Here is a 24306-nt window from a genome sequence, read left to right as displayed (position 1 = left end):
ATTGAGTATTTGAATTTTCAAGTTGGATTTTTAAATGAATTATACTAAGCAAGGGTATTGCATATTATTCTTAAGGTATAGATAAATGATGCTAAACTTGAGTACATGTGTATTTAAACACATGTATTCAAAAACACATCTAAATGTCAGAATCTTGGTTGTTCTCTTGAATGAACTAAATTTCATTCAATAATGTAGCACTGTATATTCACCTAGTGTGTTGCACTCTCTATGTAACTATTTGCTAATCCGACAACACTCTAATATACTTGTCAAGCAAAGTTCATACACTTCAAATAAATAATATTGATTTTTTTTGTTTATTGTTTTTGTTTTGACATTAGCTGTACTTCAACTGGTATCTCACATGCTATGACATGACTCTACTAACTTAATTTAACATTCCATCCAGCAGACATTATAGTTCTCAGTTGTATTAATAAATTTTCCACTTTGATCAAAATTTGATGGCACATTTGTGAAGGATTTGTAGCACATTATAAATTATGTGGATGTGGGGGCTATGTCCATGAAAGTTACCAAGAGTTGGACATTGTGCCTAAGGGAGAACCAATCCCAAGATATCAAGATCTAATTGGAAATACCATTTTGGAGCACAACTTCTTCTTATATCAGGGATTGCTGTTCTCATAAAAGACATATTGCAGCACCACTATCAACATTCACAGACCATGTGACCAAATTGTATTTGCCTATTACTATTTTCACAGGAGAATGTATTTCACTGCACTAGTTATAAATGATGTTTAGTTTGCAATGTGGAAATCCTGCACATAAAAAGTAGGCAACGATTGCTAGTGTTACTTTCTGTCCTTTCCGTTACTGAAGTGAAGATCCAATTGGCAACAGAGGACCTTACAAACCTAACAATACTATCTTAAAACATATGCTTCATAATATATATATATATATATGTATATATGTATATACACAGACACAATAGCATGATTGTAGAACTGTTAAAAGAAAAACTTCAGGCACATTACATCTAATTGAGCAAAGAATGATTTGCAAATTGGACAGCCCGTAGTACCAGAATAGGTTCAGAGTAGCTTTGGGGCTGCCACATGATTGGATAACATTTATGGACAGAAAAAAGAAAGTGCCATACAGAAAACAAAAGTGTACTACAAAAACAACTGGTTTGGTTACAGTTAAGTGTGTGACTTATTTGAACCTGCTTTGAATGGTTAGCTGTCTGTGGTTGGCAGAGACTTCACTACTTGTAATAAGACCAAGTTACAGTCTATTTACACATCAAATGAGATTGCAGTTCAATATATATGGAGAAAACTTTAGGTCAAGCTTAAAATATGTACAGGAGCAGCTTTGGGCCAAACTTAATTTAACAGAATAGATGCCATTTTCAGTAAGTCAGTCAGAGTACCACGAGCTTTAAACACTATCAGGGAAAAACATGTCTGAGAGTTTTAGGAATCATTGTAACAAAAATTATATTTCACCTTTGCATTTCATTCCATACTCAGTTACATTCGCAAACAACAGTATAGCATCTTGGTTAGAAAGGAAGTTTTGAGCCGGGTTTGGTGGCTCACGACTATAATCCTAGCACTTTGGGAAGCTGCCACGAGAGGATCACTTGAGCCCCGGAATTCGAGACCAGTCTGGGCAACATATTGAGACCCTGTCTCTACAATAAATAAAAAAATTAGCCAGGCACAGTAGTGTATGCCTGTAGTTCCAGCTACTTGAGAGGCTGAGGCAGGAGGGTCACTTAAGCCTGGAAGGTTGAGGCTACGGTGAGGCATGATTTTGCCACACTGCACTGCAGCCTAGGTGAGAGAACAAGACCATGTCTTAGGCCAAAAAAAGAAAAAAAAAGGAAGTTTAGCAATCTACAAATGTGAATTGAAATCCTAAACTCATACATTTCAAGCCATGTATCCTTAGACCATTCAGTTCATTTAGCCTCAGATCCCTTATCCACAAGATGAAGATATTATAAGATGAATAAATCAGAAGTTGTATGTAAAGTGCTCAGTACAATGCCAAGTATTTATACTATTTGAATTCCATTCACTTAATTGAATGGAATTTTAAAATTAAAGTGTGTAATTCACTACCATATATCCCAATCCCCTCAAGTTTTGACTTATGGTCCATGCAGTTACATCACTGATACCACTATGTGAACATACTTTGGTCACCTATTTAAATTCAAAAGATGGCTTCCATCTGAATGAAGCCAGTGCTGTCTTATATATTCATCACTGTGGTTTTAGTTCCTTTTGTCTCTGGATATGACTCTCTCTGTATACACTTATGTTCTGCATTTCTGCATTGAAATGTATTGTTTAAAATTTAAAATTGTCCCTGTTGACAAAAATGACTATTACATGCTTTCAAGACTGTATGTCAGTCAAACATGGGGGTATGAGTGGCACAATACCCAGATACCTGAAAAATGATGAGACCTGATATTACAGCTGCAGCAACGAATTCTGTGCATTAAAAAGTAATTGCATAAATATGTAATGATAAAACTTTATAATTATTTAATTATGTAAATATTAATGCATGTTACTATATCACTAGCTTGACTCTGGAGCCCTTTTTAACAGTAATAAACATATCCTGCATTTTTATATTAATTATACCAGTAAGTAATGATATCTTGTGCTCATTTCCTGCAATAAGAAGACATTTTGGAGCCGGTTATGCTTGTGTGACAAGCACTGAGTATACTCATTTTTTTCCTGTATGTTCTTTCTCCATCTAGAAATCAGTTCTTATTAACTCATCATTAAGTTCATTAAGCTGATGAATCAGCAAGTATTTATTGTGTGCCTAGTGTTCACCAAAGCATACATTCTGTTGCCTTTAAATTGCGTATAAACATTTCAAGTTCCTTGCTAATTTACTGTGTTAAATTAATCGCCCTTGATCTAATTCTAGGTCTATTATATTCTCTCAGAATCTTAAAAGTTGTGAGGGCTCACTTTTGTATATGTAAATCAGTAAATGAAAGTATATGAGTTGAAATTCCAAGCATTCTCTGTCTCTTTTATACTTTTTATTCAAGAATTTTCTACTCCTTTACATTATACTGAACTAACGATGATTTTTCAAAGTTCTTTTCTAAGATGTACTTTAAAAGACCAAGAAATAAGAGCCCAAAAAATGAACAATGGTTTTTATGTAGAAAGTATTTTATTTAATAATTTCTTACAATAGAGGTCTATCTAAACATATTTTCTCTCATCTAAACAGGAAAGGCTATTCAAGGGCTAACTTCGAATAAATGTTATATCACAAAATGAAGTAGGAGAAAAGAATTATTACTTTGGTTCAAGTCCCAATCATCAGGTGTATCTAAGCTGTTTGTGAACTCAGGATTCATGGTCTAGGTGATTTATCTTTCTCTTTCTCCATTCCCAGGATTGACAAGAAAATAGACAGAATTAGCCACAAGTTCTATCTTATCCCCTCTTTTATGCCTGCAGGAGGAGTTCTATGGAATGTGTAAATGTTAGACCTCTAGCTACAATTCTTTTCTGCACTTTTCACTCTCAGCTGCATGTGAAAGAAAGTTACAAAAAGAAGCTAGTAATGTTGTAGCAGTAAACCAAAAAAAAAAGTTTTTTTGTTGTTGGAGAATGAATGAAGAAAAGCTGCCATGTAAAATACGCACACACACACACACACACACGCACACACACACAATTAAAAATACATTTTGCAGTAACAAAATTGAAGTGACAGCTAAATAAATATAAAACTTGATATTATGAGAAAATCAGAGTTAAAGATTATGGTGAATGTATTGTATTGTTTATGTGTACTTGAGTACACACACACACACACACACACACGCACACACACACATATTTAGCAGATGCCTCTGCACACGTTGTATCCCCTTGGCCCAATTCTGATTTCGGCCAAGCTGAAATGAACTATTTGTGGGCACGCAGGCCTACCTCAGCTACCTAATTCCTATCTTAAATGCCTTCTATTTGCCTTTACACATTCTTCCCTAAGACTTTCCTCCACGCCAGTGGCTTGCTTGGTAGGCACCCTAGCCATCTGCTTGTGTGCTGTGGATGTCATACTGGTAAAGATTGTCCTCAAGCACTGGGGAGGAGGAGCTCATGCAGATTTTTCCAGCTTCCTATTTCAGTTGTACGGTTCTGGGTGGCAGTCTGTATTTCTCAGGGATCTTGACAGAATTTGGTTCTTCTTGCCAATAGCAACAGCTGTAATAATAGCAACATATTTTTGGCTTTTCCTCTTTTTCCTCATCTCCTTTCCTTCACACTTGTTTCCTGGATTCATCCTCCAGTAAACTACCTGCATCAAAGTTCTTGTCTTGGGCTCAACTTTTTAGGGGGTCCCAAACTGGAATGCTATGTCATATAGTAATATTTGATCATTTTATGTTTGAATAACTCAAAACATTTGTAGGCATCATCAATCAATAAGTATTTCAAGTATTTAATTATTTAGTATTATGAAAATATTACATAACCATTTAGAGATCTGATCTGGTAGAATGTTAATTATCTTACCACCTTTTTTAACATTTAACATATTATCTACCTTCTTAAAGAGCAGCTGTAATATTGTTGGTCAAGTAAGGCTTACATTTTTGAAACACTTGGCCAATGTTATACAAAATCTGCTTCTTTCTTACATTCGACTGGTTATTGAAGTTCTGGTTAACACTGTAATTGAAGATGTCTTACTCAAAGATCAAAGTGGCAAATATCTATAAAACTTTCTTCCTAAGATTTATCTTTTAAAAGCAGGCTGAAAACGTCATGGTGAAGGTGGGATTTCATTCATTTTAAGATGAATGTATAGGAGATTGTTAAAGGCAGTATTCAATGGTAAGCGGTGTGTGCAGGGGTGCAGATATAGGAGAATCATATTTAATTCCAAAACAGCTAATTAAGGAAGAATGGCTCTATAAGCAACTTGCTTTTTCTTGTGTAAAAGGAAAGTATTAATATATGTTCAAGAAAATACATACATAAATGAAAACAAGATGTTTATTCACTCACACATAGCTTTTCAGAAATAAGACTAAATGTGTCATAATAAAAATTCTGGCATGTATCTAATCAGTGATATTTTGCACTTGTGGTAGTTAAAAAAAAGATGTCACATAGCTATTTTACAGCTATAGATGTGATCTGGTTTGATAAACATTTATTATTTTCTTTCCACTATATTGCCATAACTAAGGACAAAGTTGTCACATAGAACTTGGAGAGATGAGCTTGTATTATCTCTGAGCATCTATTCTAAGTGTTGCATGCTTGGCCAATTGGTCAGCATGGCTCTAGAGGCAGTAACGTACGCCATTTTCATAACCATCTCCTTTCATAACAGGAAAGGAATTGGAAAAGGGAGAGTTTGTTTGCCCTTAAAGTAAAAAAAAAAAAAAAAAAAATCCTTTCCTCAACAATACTGTCAGGAAAAGTACTATTTCTACCATTTTCTTTATTCCTCAATTATCAGCTTAAAAATACAGGACTAAATTTGCCTGTATTTTATTTTTATTTGCTCAAATGGAAGCAAATTAGATTTGCTAATGGCTTATTTTTTGGTGATAAATTTAAGAAAGGCATCAAGTTAGCATCATAAAATTCAACCAATTAACTTTAGCTGTACTTCCTTCTTCTGTTATTGAAAGACTGGTGTGTGGCTCTAGAAACAGTAGATAGAAGCTTTTAAAAATCTTAATACATCCCTCATTGACCCTTTTCTAAATTTTCCTGAGTATATATCAGAAATATAGATCTGGTTCTATTCAACTGCCATTTATTAACATTAACAATGTAGCATTGCTGCCAGGGGTAGAAAAAAAGAAAATTAACCTCTCTCTTCTGCCTTCTTGAAGTTTGCAAGATAAATACGTACCGATTTTAAAGGAAAGTGAACATCAGTAAACTGGACAGATTTATTGAGTTAGCTTGTAGCAAAATGAGTTTGCTCCATTTTCACATAATTTTTCTGGTAGTAAATGTTTTAATCTATTGATGTCATGGAGAAATGCTACATTAGCTATAAAACAGAAAGAGGGCACTGTTCAGTGACAGGACCAATAATATGTATTGTGCAATAAACACTTTGCAAGAATTTAATGGCCCTGAATTCAAATAGATAATATATAGTTCACTAAACCGAGGGAGAAGATTCATAAAAGACTGCCAAATCCTCCAAATGCATAAACTTAGATGTACTATTAAGACATCAGTTTTACAATGGTAGATGAAACTATGCGTGTTTTGAAAAAGAACAAAAAGCCCATTGTCATAGCATTGCAGCACACCAGGATTTTATACTGTCTTTCCTTTTATAATGTAGGCTTTTGATGTTAACTTCCATCACTAAGGAGTTCATATTTTCTGTGATAAATCTCTCTTCTTCTGTAAAATTAATAAGGCACAGAAGAGTCTAGAACTTGACCACGGTGTGATGAATTCATGCATCTAGATGCATGAAAGGTGAACTGATGTTAAGGAAAGACTTGCGGGTTAAGATGTAATTGTTTGTGGTTAGTAAATATACATCTCATAAATCTCAGAAACCTAAAACTTTACCTCCACGCTGTTTCCAAATGTGTATATCATTTTTTTTGAAGTAGATGCCAAATTCTGTAGGCCACATAGTTTATGTGTGTGTGTGTGTGTGTGTGTATGACAAACCATCCAAAATTCATGACATGAGATTTCATTTAAAACATCATGCATTTGAATATATTTTTCAAATCCATTGACCTTTGAAATAGGGCATCGGAATTGTGCTACCTCATTTTCTGGGTGAGAAAAAAATAATTCAGTACCAACTGATCTGTAATCTTCTTGGGAAATTATATGCTATCCAATGAGCATAAACCTTGGAGCCAGATTGTCTTATAAATTCCTAGCTCTATTTCTTACCTGATTTGTGACCTTGAGCAAGTAATTTAATGTCTCTGCTCCTCACTTGTTTTATCTGTGAAATGGTGATAATATAGTTCCTATCAAAAAGTCGTTTTGATAATTAAGTTAGTAGTAAGAGTTTACACATAGTAAACATTCAATAATTGTTGGCTATTGTTTCTATAAATTCTTCTTGTTTTAAAATTATGCACTTATTTAATTATGTTTAAAATGCCCTCAAATGTAAGCTATTTTGTTTGCAGTTTTCATTATTTAAAAATGTAGCACAATGGGGCTGGGCATTGTGGCTGACACCTGTAATCCCAGCACTTTGGGAGGCCGAGGCACGCAGATCACCTGAGATCAGGAGTTTGAGACCAGCCTGGCCAACATGGTGAAACCCCATCTCAATTAAAAGTGCAAAAATTAGCCAGGCATGGTGGTACATGCCTGTAGTCCTAGCTACTCGGGTGGCTGAGGAGGGAGGATTGCTTGAACCTGGGAGGCGGAGGTTGCAGTAACCCGAGATCAGGCCACTGCACAGCAGCCTGTGTGACAGAGTTGTCTCAAAATAAATAAATAAAATAAAATAAAGTAAAATAAAATAAAATACAATACAATAAAAATGTAGCATAATGGAACAGACCATGGTTATTTGTTTTTTGGGTTTTGGTGGGGTTTTTTGTAATTAGAATATTAACCAAAAATAACAAATAGATGTATTGATTAAACTTTATAATCAGAAAGTATTCACTTCAGCATAGCATTGGTACAATCCACATAGCCATTTTATTTTTTTCTTTAAATTTGCCTTTCTTAATACAAATAAAGTTGTACCTGTTATTCAAGAGCACCTGAGATAGAAAACCCTTGGATTTATTTAATAAATTGAAAATACTTATTGAGTGGCTTGCTTTAAGTGAATATTTCACAGCAGTGAATGAAGCAGTCGTTAAACATACACAGGTTACTTTCTAGTAAGTTAGCAGAATTTGTCATTACATAGTTGTTCCTGAAAACATATAACTTCTATTTAAAATGTATTTGTTCTTTAAAGCTGAATTATTTTACAAAAAAGATCACCTTATGTGGGAGATGTACTAATATTTATATAGTACTTACAGTGAATATAAACATAAAATTAAAGATTTAATAAGTTTCAACTCTAATCAGTTTAGTAGATATCAATCACTTTTTGTTGTCTACCAGGAAGCTGATTTAATTGGTGAGAAAGTTACACCTAGTAATGTTATATTGTTGGTAGTTCCTTCCTTAATGATCTCACTAACAAATTTCTTTTTATGACCCTTCTACAGATGGCTTTTAAGGAAAAAAAAAATAGCTGGGGCTAGTTAGTTTAAATAGACTGTAAAGTATGTTGACAGTGGTCCAACAGAGCAAAGAATAATGTGGTCATTTGTTTCATTCTCTAAAACTGACTTTTCCTCTAATTTGACACATTTCACTAAAACAAACAAGACATGCATTTAGTGAATTGCTTCACAGATGTTGGCTGAGTATTATAAAGAATGAGAGGGAAAGCATACTTTATGCTGTGTTTCTATTTGTTTTAATTTAATTTTTCTATTCAATTTCTCACCTTTGGATTGTGTATCACATTATATACATTTGGATAGCTATCTGCTTATTATTTCCTTTGTCAACTTTGACCTATCCAATTTATAACTACTTTTTAAGGAATATTTATTCTTTCTGTCACTATCTCTCAAAGGAGGAGCATAAATTCGTAAGGAAAACAGATAGGGAATATGATGCCATCATTCTCAGAGGCATGCAATTCTTGTATTAAATATCCCAATACTGCAGAACTAAATGCATCATAAAGAGTGGAAAATAAGTAGAAACCATTCACTATCCAATTAAGTATATTTGGTTAAGCCAATGGAATCATGCTACTGAATTGTCATGAACACACTGTGATGGTCACTGAAGAATGAAAGAAGAAACAGGAGGAACCACATGAGAAAAACTGCTATTTCTACAAGTGTACTGTAAGATACATGATTAATAAAACATGATTTTTCTTTCAAGTAAGACAAACACTAGCAAAAAGTTTTATGTGTACCACTTTCTTCTTGGCATATTTAATTCTTCTAACCCTGCATTTCTTTCACCTCTGTCATACCTTTTTTTTTTTTTTTTTTTAAGACAGAGTCTCACCCGGTCGCCCAGGCTAGAGTTCAGTGGCCATGCTTGGCTCACTGCAACCTCCGCCTCCCAGATTCAAGTGATTCTCCTGCCTCAGCCTCCTGAGTAGCTGGAACTACAGGTGCCCACCACTACGCCTGGCTAATTTTTGTATTTTTTAGTGGAGACTGGTTTTCATTATGTTGGCCAGGCTGGTCTTGAACTCCTGACCTCAAGTGATCTGCCCGCCTCAGCCCTGTAAAGTGCTAAGATTACAGGCCTGAGCCACCACTCCCGCCCCCTGTCAGACATTACTGACTTAACTCAAATGCTGGCTCCTTGCTTTCCAAGTGACCAACATTGTGCCTTGTAAGTCTGGAATGTGATACTGCCTTAAATGATGTCCAAGAAAAGCAATGTAATCTGAAAAGAGATCTTAAATAGATGACTCTGAGAAGAGATTCTTTAGCAAAACTCAGAGTGATACTTTTTTTTTTTTTTGAGACGGAGTCTCACACTGTGACCCAGGCTGGAGTGCAGTGGTTCAGTCTCGGCTCACTGTAAGCTCCGCCTCCCAGGTTGAAGGGATTCTTCTGCCTCAGCCTCCTGAGTAGCTGGGACTACAGGCGCCCACCACCAAGCCCAGTTAATTTTTGTATTTTTAGTAGAGATGGGGTTTCACCATATTGGCCAGGCTGGTGTCGAACTCCCGACCTCGTGATCCACACACCTCGGCCTCCCAAAGTGCTAGGATTACAGGCGTGAGCCACCATGCCCGACTAGGGTGATACTTTTTTAAGATAAGTTATTCCTAGTTACTGATATTAACTTTCAAATGTTTTGTTTGCTGAAATCACAATCATATTTTTATTAAGAGCAGGCCATAAAGTAATTTTCTATTTATGCTAAATATAACTTAGCAGATAAAGCACTGATGGCATGTAGAGAGTAATAGGGGTAGCTGGGAATAGTATTTGCTCTTTAATCAGTGGAGATATTCAATAATAGTAGCTTGCACGTGAAAGATAGTGGTTTAGCAATTGTGCTCTGGTGAGAAGCCTGGCATTGTATCTTGAATGTGGCACTTACTATTTATTTAACTTATCTGTAGCATAGTTTCTGCCTTTGTAATATTGAAATCATGACACTATCTAATTGCTAATGGTAATGCATTAAGTGGATAATAAGGAAGGCACTTAATAAATATGAGTTGTTCTTATAATTATCATAATCCTTATGTTCTGTTTTGCCAGGGAGCATAGCACAGAGGTTTAGTGCAGGCTTCGAAGTTCAAACACCAGCTCTACCAATTATTAGTTATATGAGTCTTCTACTGTGTCCTCATCTGCATAATGGTGACAATCATCTCAGCAGGGTTGATGTGAGGATTAAATAAGATAATAGAGGAAGTACCCAGCAAATATACTGGTATAGTGTAAATGCTAAATAAGTAGGACTAAGAATAACTTAAACGTGAATATCAATAAGGAGGAATTCCACAGATTACAAATCTTTCTTAGCAACAGTATTAAGGTTCTCTAGAGGGACAGGACTAGTAGGATAGATGTATGTGTGAAGGGGAGTTTATTAAGGAGTATTGACACACGATCACAAGGTGAAGTCCCACAATAGGCTGCCTGCAAACTGAGGAGCAAGGAAGCCAGTCTGAGTCCCAAAACCTCAAAAGTAGGGAAGCTGACAGTGTAGCCTTCAGTCTGTGGCCAAAGGCCTGAGAGCCCTTGCAAATCACTGATGTAAGCCCAAGGGTCCAAAAGCTGAAGAACTTGTAGTGTGATGTGTGAGGGCAGGAAGCATCCAGCACAGAAAAAAGATGAAGCCCAGAAGACTCAACAAGTTTGCTCTTTCCAACTTCTGCCTGCTTTATTCTAGCCCCTGCGCTGGCAGCTGATTAGATTGTGCCCACTCAGATTGAGGGTAGGTCTGCCTCTCCCAGTCCACTGACTCAGATGTTCATCTCCTTTGGTAACACCCTCACAGACACACCCAGGAACAATACTGTATATTCTTAAATCCAATCAAGTTGACACTCAATACTAACCATCACAGCATATTTGAGGGTTTTACATGGACAGAGTCACTTTCACAAGCAACAGTCATTGTGTAAGACATCCTTTCCTCCCATCACTCCCCTTTTGAGGTATGTGAGTGCTCAGTGACAAACACAAAGCAGATTAGGTAAGACAAAAATAAAAGGTAAATCAGAAGCTTCATGTAGGTTTTACAAAATGTTTGGCCTTTCAAATATGAATAGAAATTTGATAGAAAGCCTGAAAAACAGATACTGTTTGTATAAAAATTTATTTATAGAGATGGCAGATTCATTGAATTTTCTGAAATTATGTAAAAATATATAAGAAACACATATTGGAAGATTATAGTAATGAATCTAAAGATTTGGATATTATTTAATTTGAGCCGATATTTTATAAATGAGAAAAATGAAGCCAGATAATTCAGATATTAGCCTCAAATCACAGTTTACTTTTTAATCCTTAGGAGTATTTAAAATAAAGTAGTAAGTAATGTGATAATTTTTGATTCACTTAACAATTTTATGGATTGTGAAGGCAGAAATTGCTATCCTGATTCTATTGACAAGATAAACCTTTAGCTGTAAGAAGTCAAGTTAGTTTATTTCTGATAGAATTATAACTATTGTCTCTACCAGAGCTCTTGAAATCTTGTGAATTAATCTTGGAATGGTAAGTTTCTATCATCATTTCATGCAAGAGAATAGAACAACAAAACCCAACAAGACATTCCATGAGAAAAAAACAAAACACCAACAAAACCCAACATCTTGAGGAATAGCCTAGGAATGCTTAAGAACAATGGAATACTCTGTCACTTTGTACAATTCTTTCAACTGCCTTGGTCAACTTGGGGCTGGATTCACTAGCCAAAGAACAGAAAATGTTTTGTATTTAATAATAACATGGTGAATAATAATATGTTCCTTAGTACAAATATGATTTCTAGAACTGAAACAAAAAATAAAATTAATTGTAGAATTCTTTAGAAATTGACATGTAGAAAATACGTCAAATATATCCTATATATGTCAACTGAAGCCCTTAGAAGGTAGGTTTAAGATCTTTACTCATCAGTTTTTTTGGTGTTTGATAAAATTGGAATGCCAATTAATCTAAAATAAACTGTGATTTGGAGCTAATATCTCAATTATCTGGTTTCATTTTTCTTATTTATAAAATATCAACTCAAACTAAATGGCATCTAACATACTTTCAGCCTCCAAACTCTGGGACTATTAATTTAAAAGTATTCACTAAATTTCTGAAATTAGATCTAGATTCATTTTTAATATCATATTTGTTACATATCCAGAGCTGGATGTATAGAACCCAGTAATAAGAATCAGTCAAAAATACATGTCTTAGGAACAAATAGATGACATTTTCCATAGGAAGTTTAATTTTAGTCAAACTGTTATGCCTTGTGTTTCTAACTTCAGCTTCTCTTGACAATTCCCCCTTTCTCTGTCATTTACTTCTATTCTTGTCTGTTTTTAATGTCTTTACACAGATTTCTTTGACAGCGTTTAAGAACAGCTTATCTTTAGTAAATAAGTATACTGAAAATCACCAATTATTAGACTATAAGTTTCCCTGAAGCAGAAATTAGTTTGTCCTTTATAGCATGGTCGTAATAGTGATATGGCTCCAATGACCGGAGAAACACCCTGGTCCCTTGTCTCGCACGGATAAGATTAATGACACGGACACACGTGGAGTGGTTTTAAGGAGAGGAAAGTTTAATAGGCAAGAAAGAAGAAAAAAGCTCCCCCATACAGAGGGAGTGGGGGCTCTGAACAGATAAAAACCCCTGCCCTTTCCACAGAAAGCAGTCAGTTATACTGGGAGGCTGGAGGAGGCAGTGTCTGATTTGCATAGGGCTCAGGGGATTGGTTTTACCAGGTGTGTCATTCACGTAGCCAGTGAAAAAAACTGGCCCTCCCACCTTAGCCATTTAATATACAGATGCAGGTCCTCATGATGTCTTGCACAGGTGGTGTTATCTAGAGGCAGCCATGACACCTGGCGTATGTGGTGACTAGAAGAGGGAGGGAACCGCCATGTTGGGTGGATCAGGTTTCTATTTCCCAGCATTTGCATATCAATGCTTGCCGGTCAGGCTTTTCACTTTTCTATTAGAAAAGAAATGTTTTGGGAGCTTTTTATTAAAAGAAAAAGCCTTACCGAGGACTCCTTACCCTTTCTACATACCTAAAATAATTTCTTAATAACTTCTGTAATAATAGTATCACCAAAGTCATGAGTTTCGATGAGAATGAAATAAAATGATTCACAGATTGACTCTTCACAAAGTACACATTCAGTAACTGTTAAGTGTTATGATTGTTACTATTTGTCTCTATTCACAGCTGTAAGTGTGTTGCACATAACAGGAGCTCCACAGATGAATTCAGTGAATCTAATATATAAAGCATATTTAGTCTTATACAATCTGAGGTAACTCTGCCTTTGTTTTTTGTTCAGCAACTTTAAATGTCATGTGGTTATCACATAGTAGTAACAAATCATTGTAACAAGGGTACGTCATTGAAGAAGCAAATGTTGTATCAACTTTAAGTATTACCAATAATAACTTTGAAAAATTATTATTTTTACTAAAGCTATTATAAATAGATTCTCAAAAGAGTCTACTAAGAGAGCTGCATTTTCTTCTAAAAGGCTAAATTAATAGTTTGAAAGGTTTTGCAGATCCATCAATGGCATGGAATGTTAATACAAAATAAAAGGCCATCTCAGTTTCTGTAGCATCTATAGATATTGCATTTAAGTGTTTAAATTAGAATATGGCTAGCAAAAGCATTCTACGAATTATTGGCATTTTCAATCTGCACACTCCAGGATGAAATTCATTAGGAGGTGTTAATTTTGGAAACAAATTATATAAAGCCATTGTAATACAAGGTACTTGAGCAGCACTTTTATTCAGTGATGCATGGGTATTATTTGAAAAACATAATTTAGAAGCTGAGCTGCAGAGATTACTCCTGTCTCTCATTAAATAAAGGATTAGTACTTTATTTACTGAAAGCGACAGATGTCTGTCAGAATTTTTGATATGCAATATACCAAAAAATTGAATGAACTTCACATTTTTTTTTTATTTCTATTTACTGAAGTGCTTCTGTATTTCTTGGTAGAAGTGAAATGGAAGAAGAGAATTATCTGTTTTGGAATAATAACAATTAGGGAGACATGAGTTATTCAGCACAGGTTTGTTTCCAGTGATAAGAGAAATCTTGGTTTTCCTTAGTCAAGAAATGTGGAAACCATTTTTTTTTCCTGTATTTTATCTTCTCTAGAGAGTTGCTTTGTAACACTAGTACACTAGTCTCAAGGGGTGATAGCACTGAAAAGTGTGTCATTCTGTCCCTTTCTTTGAAAATACCATAGTGCCATTTAGTCATTGCACAAAGCATGGCAAATATTAATTAAGCTCTGTTTATGTGTTGAGCACTGTAGATGAGTAAGATGAATTTTTATCTTATTGAACATCAATAATGAATAATATCCAAACCTGAATTCCTGTTTCAACTTGACCTAAACAAAGCTTAGCTACCTAAACTTATTAGCCATAGAGCCATGGTATTTGTGCCTCAGTTTCCCCATTTGAAAAGTTGGGATAATGAGAATGCCTGCATTTAAATGTCTACTTAAGGCTGGGTGCAGTGGCTCATGCCTGTAATCCCAGCACTTTGGGAGGCTGAGGTGGGCAAATCACAAGGTCAGGACATCGAGACCATCCTGGCTTACACAGTGAAACCCCATCTCTACTAAAAATACAAAACAAAATTATCCAGGTGTGGTGGCAGGTGCCTGTAGTCCCAGCTACTGGGGAGGCTGAGGCAGGAGAATGGTGTGAACCCGGGAGGCAGAGCTTGCAGTGAGCCAAGATTGCGCCATTGCACTGCAGCCTGGGCAACAGAGCGAGACTTCATCTCAAAAAAAAACAAAAAAAACACAAAAGTCTACTCAGTTTTGTATGCAGAATTTCAGTACTTAATGAATGAATATTATACCAGATATAGTGCCTACCCTCAGGGAGATTCTATTTATATTTTTGTCTTTTCTAAAGTATGCTTTTTCATGGATTTGATGACAGGGAGGAAATGGAGAGCAAGAGTACAACAATTAAACTGTGTTTCATTGAGTTTGTATGTTGTGAGCATATGGTATTAGACAAACGGCAGGACTCTGCCACCTACCAGGGTTGACCTTGGTCAAATCCTTTAGTGTTTAGACCCTCTTTACTCTTCTCTGATGGGAATAATAAATACAATATCACATTGTTGTGCTGTTAATACTTCAATAATTAAATGAAGTGATTCATGTGAAAGCATTTTATTAAATTATAAAATGCTGTTCATATATAAAGTATAGGCTAGGTATCGCTTATCCAAAATTCTTGGGATCAGAAATGTTTCAGATTTTGGATATTTGGGATTTTGAAATATATTCATTGTTCTGGAGAACCTAAATGCTCCAAAATCTGAAAATTTTTTAGTGCAAACATGATGCTCAAGGGAAATACTCACTGGAACTTTTTTTTGTTTGTTTTTTGAGAAGGAGTCTCACCCTGTCGCCCAGGTTGGAGTGCAGTGGCGCGATCTTGGCTCACTGCAACCTCTGCCTTTTGGTTTCAAGTGATTCTTCTGCCTCAGCCTCCCGAGTTGCTGGGATTACAGTCATGCATCACCCCACCCAGCTAATTTTTGTATTTTTAGTAGAGATAGGGTTTCACCGTGTTGGCCAGGCTGGTCTCGAACTCCCGAACTCAGGTAATCCACCCACCTCGGACTCCCAAAGTGCTGGGATTACAGGCGTGAGCCACCACGCCCAGCCTGGAACATTTTTTATTTCAGATTTTTAGATCTGGGATCTTCAACCTATATTATCGTGAGCTTTTGATTATGCAACTGGTTGTGATTAGGTAACTGGTTGTGATTTTTTTATTACTTTCTTATTTTGCCTTTCTGCCATATCCCAACTGCCCAGCTGCCATGTGATAAGGGTACCCAAATGTATTTTAATAGTCTAAACCAAATGTTACAAGGAAAATCATTCTTTTAACAATACTATTACATTGCAATGAAAAAAATTGTTTATAAATTATTTAATATTTTATTAGCACGTTATGTCCCCTATAAGTGTCTTTTTTCTTATAGATTACAGAAATATAGAGGCATTATTGGATTCTAACATTCTGCATTGTAAATAGAAAATGTGTTCTATGATTTTTATAGTTTAAAAGAAAAGAAAATTTAAACATTAAAATTGAATACAAGTTCATAGTTCTTAGTTATGGCATTAACAATTTTTGGCATGCAACAAATTTATTTCTCTCTATTTTGTGATGTAATTTTAAAAAACTTGGCAGTACATACCTATGCTCTCTGATCCGTACCTTTTCTAATTAAAAACAATGCAATTCAAAGGTATTGTATATGATTCAGAAATGGCTGAACAAATATCTTATTTTTTGAAACAATAACATGACTATATATTATATGTATTTTATAAACTCTTGGGAAATGCAGAGGAAAATTTACTAGTCATTTTTACCTATTTCTTTCTTTTATACAGAATAAAATTCTCCTTAGTTTGAATTTGTCATTTATTCTAACCACAGGATATAGCTTATGACATTAAGTTTGAGAAAGGACAACAATGAAATCACTTTAAGGAAATATATAAACATATTTATAGAGGCCGAATGCACAGTAAAAATAGTTTGGAAATTAAAAGTGTAGAGAGAAAAGGAGACAAACTAGTTTCAAAAACGTTTGGAAATGAACAATAACAGCTATGCCAGAATTCAGGAGGTTGGACTAGACTAAAAAACAAGAGATCCTGAAAAAGGCCCTTGCACAGTTGTCATCATGCAATTCATTTATTTATTATCTCATTACAGAGAGGAGGGAAGGGAGTATTTTAGGCCTGTGTTTTTAGATCACTGCAGGCTGTTTTGTAGCAACAAATGTTTTTTGCCAATATAACCCACAATACCACCCATATACTTTTTCTTCTTTTGCTCTCCAGTTTTATATTTAATGGGTTAGAGATACAAATTGCTTATAAATTTTACTTTCTTCCCCACCCATTAAAATATACAGACATTACGCAGATAATGCATTGCAATATGATTTTATATAGTGAATGTAGATTCTATTTCACCACTTTTTCTTTTTACCACATGCTTAAAATATCAAGAAGCAAAATTGTTCAATGTTATTTGGATTATGTATTTAATTCAAGAGCTATTCACTGAGTATTTATTATGTGGTTGTGCAGGATACAGTAGTGTGCTTGTTTCTTGTATTCATGTAATTTGATTATTTATTCAGTGAAGGGAAGCTTCTAGAATCAGAATTAAATGATAGGTAATGACTGGCCAATCCTTAGTGTTACCAAGCTTTTCAATGACAAATTATGTTGTCTTGCCGGTTTTTGTTATGGGAATATGATTTGTGTGCACTTGTTTCAACTTAAATTATAGGACTGTTTTACTTTAGTCTTGAAAATATCAAATAAATGATAAATGAGCTACAACCAGTCATGACATGGGCAAGATCATAATAATTTTCTCCAAAGCACAACAGCCTAATAAATCTTCATTTCGAGTAACCAGCAATCAACAGAGGCAAGCTTTACTTATTCTACAGCTTATGCCAATTTCTCTGATATTAAACAGGACCAGAGAATCAAAATCAAAATTTTACCAAATGGCAGTTGAGTTAATAGAGGTTAAAGCTCTTCAAAAAATAAAAATTTCCATCAAAGTGTAGGATAATATTTGAAGAATATAGCAGATACCATTGCCAATACTTTTTTGTTACATAGCCTGTCTTCCTCATTAAGTATTTGTTGAAGAGAGAAATAAAACTCACAAAGAAGTTAAGATATTTCCACTCAAAAATAAGATTGTCTATGAGTTTTATGTGAAAAAAGACTAAAGTTCCATGAACGAGCATTTTTGTGTTTTAGAATGTAAGTCTCTGTCTCTCTCTGTATTTATCAGGAGGATATTGCTATCTAAGGCTATTTCAAGGAACCAAATTAGTTCTGAAAACTTCTTTGTAGGCTAGTTGTTGAAAAATGTCAACTTTCATATGACTTTCTATCCCCAACCTCAGCCTTCGTTATAATGTCTATACTTTGGAGACTATCGATTATGCAATTTGTTAAGGTGCTTAGTTGTCAGTCTGAATATAGGTTTGTGATTATTCTGGTATAAGCATGAAGTGCATCTCAGATAAGACTTGAGATGCCTGTATTAGCCTATTCGAGACATACAGTCCAGTAAACCCTGGAGTTAGTCAATAAAGATTGAGGATGATGATAAATATGACAGTATAATGGAGTTTTTAAAAGCATCCAAGAAATATTGTTAAAAATAATATTTGTAGAGAGGGAGGGAGGGGGGTGAGGGTTGAAAAACTTACTGTTAGATACTATGCTCACTACCTGGGTGATGGGATCAGTCATACTCCAAACCTCAGTATCACATTATATATCCATGTAACAAACCTGTACATGTACCCCCGATTCCAAAATAAAAGTTGAAATTATTTAAAATATAATAATATTTATTAATTAGTGAGATGAAGGATCTAAAATTTGATAACCTTATTTGCAACTTTCTAAGCAGAACTTTTGATATATGCCAGTTTTTCCTTGGTGAGATTGAGGAATATCACCACTCAATATCACTTTGCAACATGATATTGAGGCTTCAAAAAAGTCGTTGGAGAGAAATGAGTATGGTTTTGACAATAACTGGAGACACGCAAGCTTAGATCAAGTATAAAGATATCACCCATATGTAATTATGCCAAACAGTATTTCTCACTTGTTTTTGAAACCTTACTAGCATTTTAAATTTATTTATTGTGCATATCTCAGTTCATCTCTTCCACTGAAATTGCTTTAGTTTTACATCACTTGAAATCTGTGATTTTTTAAAGTTTGTGTTGTGAACTCATTCTTCCCTGACATTCTCCCCTTTTTTCTCATTGGTCCCTTTTTTCATGTTAGAATATAGCAAATTGTCTCTGTGAAACAAAATATTTATAAGATAAAGAGATGCTGCTTGATGAGTTTGTGAATACGTTAACAATTTTCCAAAATTTTTACTGACTTGTATTGGTCAGTACCTTAAAAATAATTATGGAATTTAATTTGAAATGTATAAACATAACATGTTTGAGGATCTCTATTTTTATAAGTGTATGTTGACTCCGTTAAGAATTTCAGAAAAGACCAGAGCCAGTGGCTCATTATTTTTCTAAACCTTCTGATAATGTATTTTTCTGAAGCACAGTATTTTTCCACAGTAATATCAAATACTAATGAGCGGGAGGGAGAAAAGTTTCTTCAATAAGGATTCCAAATCAATTTATTTAGGGTAAGATCATTCAACATTAATGTGTAGTCTCATGAGGTGCATTTCTCATAAGACTGACAAGCTACAGGAAATCTTAGGCCTTAGGAAATGAGTTGCCGAGTATTTCCTTCTAAACAAATTCTTTGAAATGCATAGAAAGCACAACTATTATGTGAAATAGTGGTATAAACTATAATATTTATAAGTGAGACTAGTCAAACTATTTGAAAGCTTTCTTTGTATAATTGCCGACCTGCCTTTCCAATGAAAATATTGGTGTTCTTATTATGAATATTGCATTTTCTATGTCTGTAATTTGGAATGGTGTGTTTATTTAATCATAGTTTGATTAATTTTTGCCCTTTTTCTCAAAGTTTACATTTTAAAGCATATGATTATTTTTAAATAACTGTATTAGAGAGATGGGTTTTATTAAAACATATAATGTTCAATAAAGCAAGTATGAGTGAAATAAATTATTTACTTTCAGTTTGGAAGAGGTGAATAAAAAGTGCTTGGCCAATACCGTACCATTAATCTATTCTCTTTTCTCCTTTCTCTCTTTACTTCTCTCTCTCCAATAGAAGTGGAACAAAAAGGTAATTAAATACCTTTCATAAATTATATACTATTTATAGGCTAAGTTATTTAACAGTTTAACATTTAGTTAAAATAATTTTGTTATTAATTATCTATTTTATGAAAATTTATTTACTACTTCTGCTGCTCAACTTCACTTTAATCTGTATTACTGACAAGAGTCAGTTTCTTTTATCTAAGAAGAGTTTAGTAGTATAAAATTTTCAACAGTGTATTTTATTATCCTTTATTTTTGAGTAGTTAGAAATCCAACTCATGGTGATGAATAGTGGTTGCTTTGTTTTTATTTCTATGCTAGTTAATTTTTCATAGCTCTGGCATGGTTTCCCTATTCCATTAATTTTTAACTATTTTGGGGAAAAGGGAAAAAGTTTTTCGAACCACCTAAAGTAAGTTACTTTAGTCATCAAGGATGATTATTTAGCATAAAGCTTATATACAATTTTGATAACAATGGATACTCATCCTTTATAATTATAGCAAGCATATGAAATTCTTACAATCAATATTATTATGGATTGTATATTGATGATGGCCCTCTATCCTTGCTACGGAAGATTTTGGTAGTTAGCCTGTTCCCAAACTTGTTATTTCTCTAAAAGTAAAACTTTGGGCATTTTAGTAATGTACTTTTCTTTTTGATGATCTCCAAAACCTACCTGAGTTTCATCTTAGATTGTTTTCCATTGCATCTATGCTTATAGTTACTGTTCAAAAGCTAATCACTAATGCCAAAATAATAATACTTTAATCATTAAAAAAGGGTCAATATCCAAATTACTGTGATTTTCTAATTTTTTCACCCAGTACACTTCTAATCATTCCAAACATAACAGTAGACTGCATGATTATTTTTCAGTGTGTTTGCTTTGCAAATATATTAGAGCAGTGTTTCCCATAGTAGGTTCAGCGGAATTCTATACTCTAAAGAAGCTCTATGATAAAGGTGCCATGATCCAATTAGTGTGTGAAATTTGCTCACCCTTCCCACTTCTGCCTTGGAGATTCACGAATGTACTTAAGCAATTAGAATCTCTGCCACAATTATATGTAATATAACATTTCTTAAACACATGTGGCTAAGGATCCCTTTTTCCTTTCTGTGTAATGTCTAGCTATGCCACTTGAAACACGTGATTGAAGGACCACCCTTTGGGAAACATTGCTTTATAGCACCTTCACTACAGATGAATCAGCCAGGCTTTCTTACCACCATTCACATGATATGCTACTGAATCATACTAAAAATCAAGTGAATCAGATGATTCTTGGCCATTTTCATTCTGAAGTATGAGCAGCAAAATATTATAGCAAGTAATCTTGGGTTTTAATGCTCTTCTCATGTAACAGTAAAAGGTACATGTTTTTAAGTTCCAATACTACTGTATTTAACAGGACATTTTTAACTGATTAAAATCTAGATCTTGGGTTCTTTTCTGTAACCTTTCACCTTTTCTTCTTTCCTTATTCCTTCTTTCCTTTCTTTTTCTTCCTTTCTCTTTTCCTTCCAGTATCCATCCATCACTCATTTTTAATTGTGTGGGTTGCATGCTCTGTGTGTGTTGTAGCAACGTTGAGAGCTTTTTTGCTAAAAGATTCAGTGGCCTGTATTACAGGGCTTTTCTTTTTCCTTTATTAAAAAATTACTATGAGATATTCATCTGTTTCTTAATGATAACTACTGAATGGTGAATTTCATCAGAATGGAAACAATATTTTTGTTTCAAAATATGTTCTTCAGTGAACTATTAAAAGTATTGTGTGTAAACATTTGTATTTCTTATATGTCTATAGAATACATAGACATATGTTACATCTGATATATATTTCCAAAAATATTGTAGCATGTTTACAAAGGTAACAATCACAGGAATGCACAGCTACTCACAAAAAGGCTAGATATTTTTCAGTTATCAAAATCAAAATGATTTTGAAATGAAGCCAAAATTAATGTGGAAGAATACTTTGTGTTCTTAAAAGAATGCAGCAAAATAAGTGATGGTGGGTATCTTTTGTTAGAGTTGCATTCCATTTGGTGAAAAATAAGACTGTATAACAAAATATGAAATTAATATATTTATTTATTTTAACTGTTTCCCTTCCAACAGTTTTTCTTTGTCCTGGACTACTAAAAGGAGTATACCAGAGTGAACATTTGTTTGAGTCTGACCACCAGTCTGGGGCGTGGTGCAAAGACCCTCTGCAGGCATCTGACAAGATTTATTATATGCCCTGGACTCCCTACAGAACTGATACCCTGACTGAGTATTCATCCAAGGATGACTTCATTGCTGGAAGACCAACTACAACCTACAAGCTCCCTCATAGGGTGGATGGCACAGGATTTGTAGTGTATGATGGAGCTTTGTTCTTCAACAAAGAGCGCACCAGGAACATAGTAAAGTTTGATTTGCGGACTAGGATAAAGAGTGGAGAGGCTATCATAGCAAATGCCAATTACCATGATACCTCCCCTTACCGATGGGGAGGCAAATCTGACATAGACCTGGCAGTAGATGAGAATGGGCTATGGGTAATCTATGCAACAGAACAAAACAATGGTAAAATTGTCATTAGTCAATTGAACCCTTACACCCTACGGATCGAAGGAACATGGGATACTGCATATGATAAAAGGTCAGCTTCCAATGCCTTTATGATTTGTGGAATTCTGTATGTGGTCAAATCTGTATATGAGGATGATGACAATGAGGCTACTGGAAATAAGATTGACTACATTTACAACACTGACCAAAGCAAGGATAGTTTGGTGGATGTACCCTTTCCTAATTCATACCAGTACATTGCAGCTGTGGATTACAACCCCAGGGACAACCTACTTTATGTATGGAATAACTATCACGTCGTGAAATATTCTTTGGATTTTGGACCTCTGGATAGTAGATCAGGTAAGTTCAACCTTTTATGGTACTCTTTGGGGAAATATTTACTGTTTGTTCTCAGCAAGTTCATTTTATGTTTTTATTAAACTTTATTTGTGGTATTCTGGCCTGTGTACCTGAAAATTGTTCTTTGTCTTTGCATCTAAAGAAGGTTGCTGCTGATCACTTTCAGCTATAAAAATGTGTAACTACAAGAAGTAGACTCTCCTTTGTTCTGCTCAACTCCAGTCTTCAGCTCTTCTTCTTTGAAGGGTGTTTGTTATTTTCAACAGGTTAGTTCTTTGTGTAGTGAACTGCACAAAACCATTGCAAAAATAGAATGCCAGCCTGTCTAATTAATTGTGAAATGCCCACAGAAGTGCTGTCTACTTGGAACATGTCAAAGGGTTAACTTGATATTATGTTTCAGGAGCCCGCACCAATGTATTCACCTCACAGAGCGCATCATATCTGACCTCCCGTTTTGGGAAGGTTGTCAGTTTGAGTCTGCCTGTTCTGAATTAACTTAATTTGTATGTTGAGAAAAATGTTCATAACTGATAAGTACAGTAAAAATATACCTCAATTTGTATAAGACATTGCAATTTTTTATAGTTTTAATTGTAATTCTTTAAAAGTGCCCCTTTTCCATTGAAAACATACCATTTCCTTTTAATGTTGTTTAAAGACAATCATAAATACCTTTAATTTTTTTTCATTTTTATGTACTCAACTGAACACCATTCTCTTAAAGGTTAAAATTTTTAGCTAGTGTGTTATGTTAGTCCATTCTCACACTGCTGTAAAGATATAAACAAGACTGGGTAATTTATAAAAGAAGAGGTTTAATTGACTCACAGTTCCACATGGCTAAGGAAGCCTCAGGAAACTTACAATCATAGCAGAAGGTGAGAGAGAAGCAAAGGCATGTCTTACAAGGCAGCAGGCAAAAGAAAATGAACAAGTGAAAGGGGAAGAGTCCCTTATAAAGCCATCAGATTTCATGAGAACTTACTATCACAAGAACACCACAGGGGAGACTGCCCCCATGATCCAATCACCTCCCACCAGGTCCTGCCCTCCACATGTGGGGATATGGGGATTACAATTCAAGATGAGATTTGGGTAAGGACCCAGAGTCAAACCACATCAACTAGCCATAATAGTCTTCTCCAAGATAAAGTATAATGGAAAACTAAGATAGAGGTGTCTGAATTTTGATGGTAATATAGCAATTCGAAAATTAAATTATTTTTGCCATTCAGCTGTAAAAATGTATAACTACAAGAAATTGACTCTCCTTTGTTCTG

The 24306-nt window shown here is 34.6% G+C and overlaps 1 protein-coding gene across 48 annotated transcripts in view; it reads left to right on the top strand.

Moving 5' to 3' along the window:
* The window catches only part of ADGRL3 (adhesion G protein-coupled receptor L3), an 860164-nt gene that overhangs the window by 506297 nt on the left and 329561 nt on the right, over nt 1-24306 (top strand). For 35 of the 48 annotated variants that reach the window (XM_055385298.2, XM_055385315.2, XM_055385289.2 and 32 more), the window contains 2 exons: nt 20099-20113; nt 22223-23023. In XM_055385298.2, coding sequence (XP_055241273.2) covers nt 20099-20113; nt 22223-23023 — 816 coding nt within the window. The remainder of the gene's footprint in view (nt 1-20098; nt 20114-22222; nt 23024-24306) is intronic. The other 13 variants (XM_055385299.2, XM_031010265.3, XM_055385312.2 and 10 more) reach the window with 1 other exon arrangement.

Source organism: Gorilla gorilla, chromosome 3 (assembly GCF_029281585.2).
Source record: "Gorilla gorilla gorilla isolate KB3781 chromosome 3, NHGRI_mGorGor1-v2.1_pri, whole genome shotgun sequence".
Classification (NCBI taxonomy): Eukaryota; Metazoa; Chordata; class Mammalia; order Primates; family Hominidae; genus Gorilla; species Gorilla gorilla.
The sequence above is the reverse complement of the archived record's forward strand: the minus strand, read 5'-3'. Positions and strand labels throughout refer to the sequence as shown.